Source organism: Diplotaxodon limnothrissa, linkage group LG23, assembly GCF_057381915.1.
Source record: "Diplotaxodon limnothrissa isolate DT_005_m linkage group LG23, D_limnothrissa_male_GT1.1, whole genome shotgun sequence".
Lineage (NCBI taxonomy): Eukaryota > Metazoa > Chordata > Actinopteri > Cichliformes > Cichlidae > Diplotaxodon > Diplotaxodon limnothrissa.
The window spans coordinates 49,961,438-49,973,575 of NC_140617.1; the positions used below are offsets into that span (position 1 = coordinate 49,961,438).

Sequence of the window (12,138 nt, forward strand, 5' to 3'; positions counted from 1 at the left end):
TGAAAAAGAAGAAAAGATGATGCTCAGGCCTGAAGTCTATATGAATTTACTTTTTCTGAAAGTTTCAAACTTGGACTAAGAATCTTTTTCCCACAGTGTTTTTGTTCTACAAGTTCTCAGTCTGTATTGTTTCTCCTGATGCTCAAATTATCCATCCAAAAAATGAGCTCTGGAGATTTTCTGGGTTCTTTTAGTGACTTGTCTATGGAGAGTCTGTCGTTTCCAGTTTACTCAAAGAGATAATCAGCGTTATCTTCAGGTGTGATACTACACCTAAATTGGTATTTGTCAATTAAATCTCTGCAGCTTCTCTAAAAAACCTACAGTTCAGCATCAGTTTCATCTGTGAAACAGAGAAAGTTTTTCTTTTCATAATCCATGGATGCACCTCTCAAAGAAGGCTTGTCAAGAGTGTGTTGCTTTTTTGGACACAGTCAGCGTACCTCGCTTTTATAATCCTTGGTTTGTCCCAGAGCGTCAGACTGATTTCTCAGCATCAACCAATGAGACCTGAAAGGCCACGTAGCCCAGCCCTTCCTCCTCGATGGGTCGGTGACATTTGGAGAGTGTGGCGGCAAGCTTTGTGTGTTTGGTGTCAGCTGTATTGTTTTGTGAATCTGGTGTCTGTGTGTGTGTGCTTAGGCTTGTGTTTAATATGTGTGTCTTGTGTATGTGGACATGGCTGTATAAGCAGTGATAAGGTAGTTCTTAATATGTTTGCTCAGGGGCCACAGAAAAAGAAAAGCATTCTGACGCATGAGGGCTTGGAGCCTCCGACTGCACACACACACACACACACACACACACACACACACACACACACACACACACACATGAATACACTAGAAACTCACATACACATACAAATGAACTTGGAAGAATAGTGAAAACCACACACAGACTCTGAAAACAAGCGGGATGCACATCAAAGTGCACATGAAGGCTGGGAATTCATGTCCAAAAAGGGCTTTTCAGTTGTTGCTCATTGGAATGACTAAACCTTCAGACAGAAAGCTGACACCTTAGTGATAGCTACAAATATACACCCGTGAACCACATTAATCCGTGTGATGGTGGAAGGACACGATGGGGGGAAATATTGAACTTTGCAAAGAGATAGAATATAAGAAGGGTGAGAGAGACCAGGAGAGTTGCTGGGTGAAAAGAATTTAGTTTAAAAACATTCCCTCATTGTCTCAATCTTTCTGACTAGCTTTGACGTTAACACGCTGTGTGTGTCCACGGAGACAAAAAGTGACTGAGTTTGAAAGTTTAAGGGAAATACAAACGGAATGTTTTCTTCTTCCAGTTTCTGTAGAAGCCTTTAGCTTCTCCTCTTATAGACACTTACAGGATGTGTGTTTGCACATTTCTTTCATTCATTTCATTCTTTAAAAATCAAAACAAAAACAGGAATATCAGAATCTGACTAGATTATTTTCTAGTAAGTTTTCATGCAGTTTTTCAGCTGGTGAAAGTCTCTGTCTATTAATAACCATGACATAGTTGAAGATAGTAGCAGCTTGATTTTTTCCCTTTTGTGTCTTTCTCTCTTGCTGTCGCTGTTTTGCGATTTCAGGTACTCTGAGACAGGCTCACATAGGTGCTATAGATGAGATATAAAAATGGAGCCCTGATGTTAAGATGTGAAAGTCAACACATATGACCCACTGCAATTTGAAGCATCCAATGAAACAAAAATACGTTACACTGGATAGGTAGAGGTGAGATTCAAACCTACTACTAATGATGACTAGTTACTGATACCCAGGATGCTACCAAAACTCAACCAATAGGCTTCAGTGTAATTTTGATACCCGGTTTTGAATAGTATACAACATCCAGTGTGTGAATGTGTGCGTGACTGGGTGGATGACTGGATATGTAAAGCGCTTTGGGGTCCTTAGGGACTAGTAAAGCGTTATATAAATACAGACCATTTACCATTTATCCAACTGTGCAGAGAAACCACCCACCCTTTCTCCATTTACAGTGGGGCAAAAAAGTATTTAGTCAGCCACCGATTGTGCAAGTTCCCCCACCTAAAATGATGACAGAGGTCAGTAATTTGCACCAGAGGTACACTTCAACTGTGAGAGACAGAATGTGAAAAAAAAATCCATGAAGCCACATGGTAGGATTTGTAAAGAATTTATTGGTAAATCAGGGTGGAAAATAAGTATTTGGTCAATAACAAAAATACAACTCAATACTTTGTAACATAACCTTTGTTGGCAATAACAGAGGTCAAACGTTTACTATAGGTCTTTACCAGGTTTGCACACACAGTAGCTGGTATTTTGGCCCATTCCTCCATGCAGATCTTCTCGAGAGCAGTGATGTTTTGGGGCTGTCGCCGAGCAACACGGACTTTCAACTCCCGCCACAGATTTTCTATGGGGTTGAGGTCTGGAGACTGGCTAGGCCACTCCAGGACTTTCAAATGCTTCTTACGGAGCCACTCCTTTGTTGCCCGGGCGGTGTGTTTTGGATCATTGTCATGTTGGAAGACCCAGCCTCGTTTCATCTTCAAAGTTCTCACTGATGGAAGGAGGTTTTGGCTCAAAATCTCACGATACATGGCCCCATTCATTCTGTCCTTAACACGGATCAGTCGTCCTGTCCCCTTGGCAGAAAAACAGCCCCATAGCATGATGTTTCCACCCCCATGCTTCACAGTAGGTATGGTGTTCTTGGGATGCAACTCAGTATTCTTCTTCCTCCAAACACGACGAGTTGAGTTTATACCAAAAAGTTCTACTTTGGTTTCATCTGACCACATGACATTCTCCCAATCCTCTGCTGTATCATCCATGTGCTCTCTGGCAAACTTCAGACGGGCCTGGACATGCACTGGCTTCAGCAGCGGAACACGTCTGGCACTGCGGGATTTGATTCCCTGCCGTTGTAGTGTGTTACTGATGGTGACCTTTGTTACTTTGGTCCCAGCTCTCTGCAGGTCATTCACCAGGTCCCCCCGTGTGGTTCTGGGATCTTTGCTCACCGTTCTCATGATCATTTTGACCCCACGGGATGAGATCTTGCGTGGAGCCCCAGATCGAGGGAGATTATCAGTGGTGTTGTATGTCTTCCATTTTTTGATGATTGCTCCCACAGTTGATTTTTTCACACCAAGCTGCTTGCCTATTGCCATCGAATTTCCCAGAGGAACCCACCCGAGGGATTAATAAAGTTCTATCTAATCTAATCTATTGTAGATTCACTCTTCCCAGTCTGGTGCAGGTCTACAATACTTTTCCGTAAGGTGTGAGTGTGCGAGTGAATGTGAGTGTGAATGGTTGTCTGTCCCTCTGTGTGTTGGCCCTGCGACAGACTGGCGACCTGTCCAGGGTGTACCCTGCCTCTCGCCCAATGACAGCTGAGATAGGCTCCAGCGCCCCCCGCGACCCTGAAAAGGATAAGCGGAAGCGAATGGATGGATGGAACTTGCACAATCGGTGGCTGACTAAATACTTTTTTGCCCCACTGTAAAGAGAAGGAGAGAGAGAAAAAATGCGTGGTGAGATGCTCCCTGAGTCTGATTATGTGTGTGCATATTTACTAATATGAGTAGGCTTGGCTTAAGTATGAGGGGCCGTACAAGCCAAAATTCATACTTTGACTCTCACATACATATATTCTTCTTTCATGCACATGTATTGTCACTCTCACATACATATATTCTTCTTTCATGCACATGTATTGTCACTCTCACATACATACATATATTTTCACTCTCACATACATATATTGTCATCTCGCACACCTTTATTCTTAATTCATATCCATGTATATTCACTCTCACATAAATCCATTAATCTTCCTTTCACACACATGTATTTTATTTTTCTTAATGCTACATATTTTTATGTTGACATATATTTATTCTCCTTGCAGGTGCAGCCCTTTCTAGTCATACATATATATACATACCCTTTACCTTTCAACACATATATATTTGTACTCCTATACTCATATACACATACAATCCCAGTGTTTATCCTTTACCCTTGCATACATACACTCTGACATTCACATCTGCATTTCCTAACACAGGAAGTTAATCCTTTAAGCAGGAAGTTATTCTTAAACCAGGAAATGTAATACACTTGGAGAACTTACTTGACATACCCAGACCTAAACCAGAAGAACCAAGCAATGAAGCTGTTCAAAGTTGTCCTGCTTTCTTTGCTAGTATTGCAGTTAATTTGTCGAGTAAGTAGTAATGAAAATGAAATTAGAACTTTTCTAAATAATGTATTAGAATGTTTGGAACAAATTCAAAGAGAAGCTACAGATTCTTTTGTTCGTCAGAGGCTCCATAGAGAACTTGGTGATCACATTCAAACCTTATCTGGAATTTTGTCCATCTCAAGATTTGTTGACGATGCAAGAAATAGAGAAGCAGTGAATACATTACAGTCCTTAAATGGATGGCTAATTTTTTTACTGACTGCTTATGAAACCAGACAAGGAACTACATCTGAGAACAGACTTGTCTTGCTACCTCCACCTCTCATGACTTGCTCTCAAGGTCGACCGCGATACAGCATTTCAAGAGAGCAAATATCTCATTTAGTATCTCTTGGAATGAACTGGCAAAGCATTGCAACATGCTTAGGGGTTAGCTCCCGTACTCTGTACAGGCACAGAGAGGACCTTGGCATTGAGCCACTGACTTATGCAACATTATCCGATGAAAACCTGAACAGGGTTGTTAGGGAAATCCTTCAGTATACCACAAATGCAGGTGAACGATATGTGCATGGCAGCTTGAGATCACGTGGGTTACGAATCCAAAGGTGGCGTGTAAGACAAAGTCTACAAGAAATTGACCCCTTTGGACGTTCCCTCAGAAGACGCAATGCGTCGACGACTGTACAGTGTTCCTTTCCCCAATCAGTTATGGTGAGAAAATTCTAACAGGAAAACAGTCCTGATTCTAAGTCTATAGCGAAATGGATTATCTAAAGCAAAATAACTCATTGTTTTATTTACTCAAACGTGTGCATATCCTTGACCATGTCATAGTTTCCCCATACATAACTTATACTTATTTCATTTTTCTATAGGCATATAGATGGAAACCACAAACTTGTGAGATGGAGGATGGTGTTCCATGGCTGTGTGGATGGTTTCAGTAGAACCATCATCTACCTTGCATGTTTAGATAACAACAGGGCATCAAGTGTTTTGTCACTGTTCATGGTTGGTGTTCAGAACTTTGGAATGCCATCCAGCGTGAGATGTGATCATGGACTAGAAAACACTGGTGTTGCCAGTTTCATGCTTTACAGGCAAGGACTGAACAGGCATAGTGTTATCACTGGCAGGTCTGTGCATAATCAAAGAATTGAGCAATTATGGGCAGAATTAAATCGAGTGGTCTCATATCATTTTGTTAATCTTTTCAATTTTATGGAGGAGCATGGTGTATTAGATTCACTTAATGAGGTCCATTTATTTTGTCCTATATCTATATCTATATCTATATATATATCTATATAGATATATATCTCTATATAGATATATGCCACGTATTCAAAGAGCTGCCACAGAATTTCAGAACCGGACGGTTGTGGAGAGAAGCCAATTGGTGGAACAGTGTTGGCTCCAGTGGCGAAGGCAAGAATTGTCCCCAGCTTCTGTGTTCCGTCTTGATCTAAAGGAAAAGCAATACTGTCAAAAATGGCATTAAAGACAAAAACACAGCAAGCATTTCTACTTTTAACTGATTCAATGAAAAGATGCACTGCATTATAAATTGAACACAATGCTTAAAACGCTAAATTTACCTTCTGCATCTGTTAGGTAGTCTCTCCAGAAACTAATGACAACTGCTTCAGCATGCCTTTTATTGCTCCCAGCTGGAGAAAGGCAGATGGTAAAGAGGCTGTCAAGAAGGTCAGCTGTAAGCACTGAAGGTGACCAGCATAGAAGGGTGCGAAAACTCTCTGGGTGATCTTGGATTTTGTCCAGCACCTCAAGTGTCCGTAGTCCATCCTGAAATCTAAATGATAATCAGAATTACCTTTAAAATCACAAATCACATCAAAAATGAATGGATCCAAGAAGTATAATCTAAAACATGAATTTATATATACACACAATAATTTTTACTTCAGATTATTCACATCATCAAAAGTGTATATCCCAAATCTGCATTTTTCATGTGATGCTGTCACCTTTGGAGGCATGGTGTACCTACACATAAAGAAATGTCACACAAAATTCCCAGAATACAAGGCAATCAGCATGGGTTTGAGTTACTTATTGGACAACAATAAATAAATACATACCTTTCAAATGGACCACGGACTCTGTGTATTACTTGGAACATGATAATGTCATGTATAAGCAGATCCTTGTCTTCCAGCCTCCGTAGCGGCCTCAGGCAGCCAGCATTGGCTAAGTATTCCTGAAGTGGCTCAGTTGCTACTATCAGATCTTCAAAGGATTTACACTCTTTAACCTTCAAATAAAAAAATAAAAAATTAATGGGCCCCAATTAATACATGGAGTAGAACGAAATGCACACTGTCAAGTGTTCCTTTGACTGTGAGGTGCCCACACTTGAAAAAGACCAGACTTTGAATTTCACTCAACTTTATTGTGACCAGCTAGTTTGATAGCTGGTAGGTAGGTAGCAGCAGGTAAAAAACCTTTCAACACAAAAATAAAGAACATTCCATTAACCATTCAGATAAATTACATGCATTACACAGAAGACAGATGAAATAACAAAATACACTTCAGTAAAGCCATTTACCATGTGGTTAACTGTGTTAATTTAACTGTGGTTCTTAAATATACAAAATGTGTCTTCTTTGCATTAACACTTTTTTTTAATAAACAATTGTATTTTAAAGTATACATTTTAAAGTTCAAACATTTTAATAGACTTTAAGGATTTTCTTTACAAAGAATTATTTTCTTTAAATCAAAACCAAACATTTATTCACTAGTTTTACAATCCACCCAAGGATTTGGGGGGTAACTATTTTTAATATTAATTAACATAAATATGTGGGAACACTAACTGAACAAACAATTTATTCAAACTTAAACATTCATTTTTGTCAATATAATTTTTTAAACTTAAATGCAGCAACTATTTCCCTAAGCGTAAAACATTTGCACAACTGAGCTTCCATAGATCCAAATATATGTGCAGCAAATGTGAGCTCAAGAGCTTACCGATAGCCCGTCTTGTTCAAAGTCTTCCTCACAGTGGAAAAGTGCTTTGTTTGCCGTCCTCTCAGTATGTTGCTCACGGGTCAAATGACTGCTGCATGCATTTTAAGGTCTACTAGGCACGCCCACCCTTGATTGCTCTAATGTGGCTCACCTGGCAGGGCGGCGCACACCAGGCCGTGCTTAGTTGTTGATTGCACCCAAGGTCTAATCAGTGGCCATGCGCACGCAGCAGCACCGAACAGGTAGTGGGCAGGAGGAGGAAGAGAGGAATAACAGCCACACCTACTAGGCCAGCGCGACACACACAATACTAAAACATTATCCAACAACTGACAAATCAGTTTTACCCTTTTAATTTTTTCACGCAGGTCACTATCGGCAACATCTTCTAAAACTGGTTTAGCCAAATCTGGGCCATCAACAAGGCAAGAGAAGAGTGTTGGGGACAGAAAGCCTGCTGGTGGACCACCATGTACAAGGCTTACTGCAATGGCTCTGCCTGCAATGAAGTACCTGTCCTCCCTCATGGCTAGAAATAATGAAAAACATTACATGTCAATAGATGCATGAAAGCGCTTGACACGAACTTCATAAAAATGATTTTTTTATTGCATTACTCCAGGGATATCAGCCTAAAATCAATACATACCAGCACTATCAAGCGCCAAGTTCATTTTGCCTTCTTCACCCTCAAACATTGGAGACAGGGGTAAAGCTTCGATCAGAAGTCTTAGAAATTCTCTTCTTGGTCCACCCAAGTCAACAGCCTCTTCAGGTACTCCCATATCGTCAGAAAACCTGACAGAAATTGTGTGGCATGGATCATATGTCGCTTGTTTAAAACCTCTAATTGCTCCATCCAGGACTGTTGATCTATTAATGTTGAACTTGCATTTCTTCTGTTGGTTTACTTTTGCAGAAAGTTCCTCCAAAATATCTTTTGCTGATACCAAACAACTTGAAGTCCTGTAGGATTAAAAAAAAGAAAAGAGAAAATATTGAAAAGAACATCAGTAAAAACATTCACATACAAGGGCTACAAGGACATACAAAGTTTTGTCAAAATCAGAATCAGCATACTTTATTAATCCCTAAAGGAAATTATCATAATCATAAGCAAAATGTACAAAGGAGTATATTGCTCAGTGGCTTTTTATATTGTTTATATGTTTTGGAGAACTAGAAAGCACTAGAGCAAAGAAAAATAGTTTCAATGCACAATAAGTAAATTTCATTTCATTGTCAGATAGGCTGTTAAAAATTCGCTGCCTATTTCAAATAAAATAAAATTTGCCAGCATTACAGCATTATCATTTGACTCTGTAGACATTATTCAAAAAACTGTTTTGTTAACAGCAAATATAAATATCATATATGCATATAAATATCTGAGGATGGATTACACTCCTTCACAACACTGGTTACAGTATTGGATTGCAACAAATATGGTGTGTTTAATTGGCTACTGTAAAACATTTGTATTTGAAACTAACCTTTCGCTCTGCAGGCTTGCTAGTATAGCCTGGTTAAGTTCCTCATCATCAGAAGACATGTCAGATAGTGGAGTCATGATTGAAAGGTAGTTATCGTAGTTTACAGATTGACTGTGTGTTGATGTAGAGGGTAATGCTGAACAATCATTCTCTGGATTCCTGGTCTGGTAGGGTGAGCTTGAGGTATTTCGGCACGTCAGGACCAGAACTGGATCACTTAAAGATGCAGATGATGAGGTAGAAGGCTGACTAGTGGAAGGGTAGATTTCCAATGAAGACACTGGTAACTGGCTGAAGGAAATGTTTGTTGAAGCGCTGCTGTACTTGTGTGAGATACTACTTTCATGGGTCAAGGCAGGAGTTTCCGTTAATAATGTTCCATTACAAACTGATGAGGCAGGAGATTGCGTCGGAGCAGAGATTGGTTGGAAGGCAGCTGTTGAACTGGCAAAACTGTCTGAAGATGATGAGCGCAGCTGCCTTGATGAAACAGGGTTTTCTTCACAGTTTTCCTCACTGCTGTAGCTTGTAATATCATCCTTAGAAATAAAATAATAATTATAATAATTCACATATATTGAATTTGAACATTAAATACCATATATCCAACCTCTTCTGCTTATTCTTATCAGAGGTGGGGTGGTTGGAGCCTATCCCAGCTACCATAGGGTGAGAAATTTCAAGAGTTAATAGATCTTTCTCACAATTACTTTTACATACTAGGCAGACAAAATTGTAACACATCTCCTGAACAGCAGTAGTCTTACGTTCTATAATTCACAAACAGTCCAACAGAGCAGCTGTAAATTTAGTCAATACCAGAGCTTAGGATTAACATTTTAAAAAAGGAACATTAACTTGGTACTATTCTATCCAACTACAAAAGGTGAAAGGCAAGTTTAAAAAGAACAGAGATGAGAAAGTTCAAAGGTTGTTTATGCACCAATTTCTGGTCTTCATATTATTACTGTACAGTGCTATGTAGATTCATTCAAAAGTCAAACAACGTACCAAAATTGGTTTTGATGGTCTGATGTATAGGGCTTTCGATTTATAAATTTTATGTATGAGATTTGCATCCAGCTCCTGTCCTGCTCGCAGTTTGGGCGCAATCAGTCTGTTTCCACAAGCCATCAGAAACTCCAGGCTGGAAAACAGTTACAGTAAGTAGTAAAATGTTTAAAATCCAAAACAGCAAAAATGTTCCAATAACCTTTTTAGAGCTAATCTTGTTTTCCTCTTTGAATCAGACTTAAACCAGTAGTAACAGAAGTAAACTTTATACAAATGTCAAAAAAGTATGCCAAAAATGGAGTGTTCAAGAAAGGATAACTGATTTGGTTCTTTTATTTTAGTTTACTGATTCATGTCTACCTGTTCTCTGACTTAAATCGTTATGTAAAGCTTTGAAATGCCTAGATATCGAAAAGACTACTGACAAAAGCTGTGTCGCATTAGGTTTCGACTGCTAGCACAACCTACCTTACATCAATAGAAAGTTTATCTCCAAAGGCGTCCCTTATTTGTTCAGAGACAGTTTTCTGGTCCCAGGATTTTTGGAATTCAAATCCATTCAATATATGCCCTTGTTCATGTAAATGTTGTTTTGTGCGATGCTTGACAACAACACTGCTTGATGGCCGTGGAAGAAGGATGACATCTTTGTTGAAAGTATCATGATAATGTGTCTTGGCCCTATGAAACAAAACAGAAACTATATTCAGATTTATGTATCTTTTGTTTTATTTACCTATACTTAGACACTATCAGTTCCTTAAGAAAGTTGCTAATGTCACTTGGTAGTGACCAGCTTACATGTTAAACTGTTGCTAAGCTTTTATAAATAAAATAAAATGTTACACAGTTTATATTTAAAAAAAAAAACAGTATCGCAGCTAGCCATTTAGCCCACTTGAATATGTTTAAAGTTGCTTGTGCATGTAAGAGTTGAGTATAATAGCAAACACAAATAACAGAAACATAATTTGAAAGAAAAAAAATGCATAAAGTAATAGCATGCCTATAAATTGCCTTTGAAAAAAAATGGAAAATGTACGTAAAATAGAAAATGTTTTGGGGTTTGACCATTTTAATTCACTGACGCTTGAATTTAAAAAAAAAAAAAAAAAAAAAAAAAAAAAAAAAAAATATATATATATATATATATATATATATATATATTTATATATATATATATATATAGTACAATGCATAAGGATTTTTTTTTTACTGCTCTACAAAGAGGCATACAAAGAAACATTTGCTATTACTTTGACTAAAGAACAAAAAGGACACCGATCATATTTCTTTTTTTCTTATTTCATACACTGTAGAAACTGGACTGAAGGCATGACTTGGCATCCATGTTTATCTACCTCTACAGTGGTACAGATATTGATCCACTCACAACACAGAGTTGGATTGATGTCTTCTAGCAAGATTAAAATTCTACCCCAAAAAATAAATAAATAAATAAATACAAAACTAAACAAAAACAACAAGAAAATTAACCCAACCTTTTATTTAGCAGGCTAATGTAGCTACCACCTCCCACATTAATAAAGAAGATTTAATAAAGTAATCTTAAAGTAAGCATCAACTTACACTCGGGTCACAAGTACAAACAGCCACTAATATTGAAATAAATGCCACGGTCTTTACTGTTTTTAATGTGGATGCTGCTGAATAAATTAGCTAGGGCTAAAAATTTATAAGGGTAAAAAAGTGCGTTGCTAAATCAGCAAAGCACATTTCGTATTTTGTATTTCGCAGTTGTATAGTTAAGTGGCAAACTGTTTTGTTCTTACCTTTTCCTTGATCTGCAGTTCCAGTTGCCAAAGTGTTTCTGGGTCTGATATCGCAAAGACTGCCCCACTCCAGTCGAACTCCGTGTAGCTACTTGACTCGTTGAAGATACCCGGGTGTTAGCTGGTCTAAAAAGTTCCCTCATCTCACTTTCCACCGTGCTGTGGGTAACACTGGGTGCAGTTGAGCCCATCCCATCTCGATCAAGTGACGAGGACAACGATGTGACCGTTTCAGGAGATGATAAAATATTTCTTAACAACCCGACAGCTTGCTGAAGAACTCGAGTTTCTTCTCCCCCCTCCATGCTGTCAGACACTTGAAAGTGACCCGCGCGTGCTTCTCAGCCAATCACAGCGGTACAGACACCCAGCCTTCCGTTTCCATTAAACTCCTTCCGTTTCCACTATACTCTTTCATTCACATACATTATTCTCTTGCATACATATATTTTCTTCAGATATGTATGCATTCTCTTCTTACATACATATATTATTTGTAAGATTAAATGCATTTTGAATGCATGTAAATGAGAGCAAAATGTAGGAATGCATAAATGAAAATGCATGTATGTTAGAGTGCAAATGTGTAAATATGTAGATTAAAATACATGTATAAGAGAGCATAATATTGCAATGTGTGT

General features: G+C 38.5%; 1 protein-coding gene across 1 annotated transcript; it reads right to left on the reverse strand.

Moving 5' to 3' along the window:
* Positions 1 to 3,997: 3,997 nt before the first annotated feature.
* Positions 3,998 to 11,802, reverse strand: LOC146609028 (uncharacterized). Its single transcript, XM_085348704.1, has 12 exons — positions 11,498 to 11,802; positions 10,173 to 10,385; positions 9,702 to 9,837; positions 8,691 to 9,229; positions 7,847 to 8,163; positions 7,545 to 7,726; positions 6,300 to 6,472; positions 6,121 to 6,204; positions 5,796 to 6,010; positions 5,570 to 5,662; positions 4,132 to 4,137; positions 3,998 to 4,047 (listed from the first exon to the last, which is right to left on the reverse strand). The coding sequence occupies exons 1-12, from the start codon at positions 11,800 to 11,802 to the stop codon at positions 3,998 to 4,000; spliced, it is 2,313 nt and encodes a 770-aa protein (XP_085204830.1).
* Between the last annotated feature and the right edge of the window lie 336 nt (positions 11,803 to 12,138).

What these genes read in the sequence shown, in the direction of transcription:
- LOC146609028 (XM_085348704.1), bottom strand. Translation starts at nt 11,802, where the DNA reads ATGGAGGGGGGAGAAGAAACTCGAGTTCTTCAGCAAGCTGTCGGGTTG. An exon ending in AACTGCAGATCAAGGAAAAG is followed by an intron (nt 10,386 to 11,497) that starts GTAAGAACAAAA and finishes TTTGTTTCATAG; the next exon opens with GGCCAAGACACATTATCATG. An exon ending in CTACCTAACAGATGCAGAAG is followed by an intron (nt 5,663 to 5,795) that starts GTAAATTTAGCG and finishes CTTTTCCTTTAG; the next exon opens with ATCAAGACGGAACACAGAAG.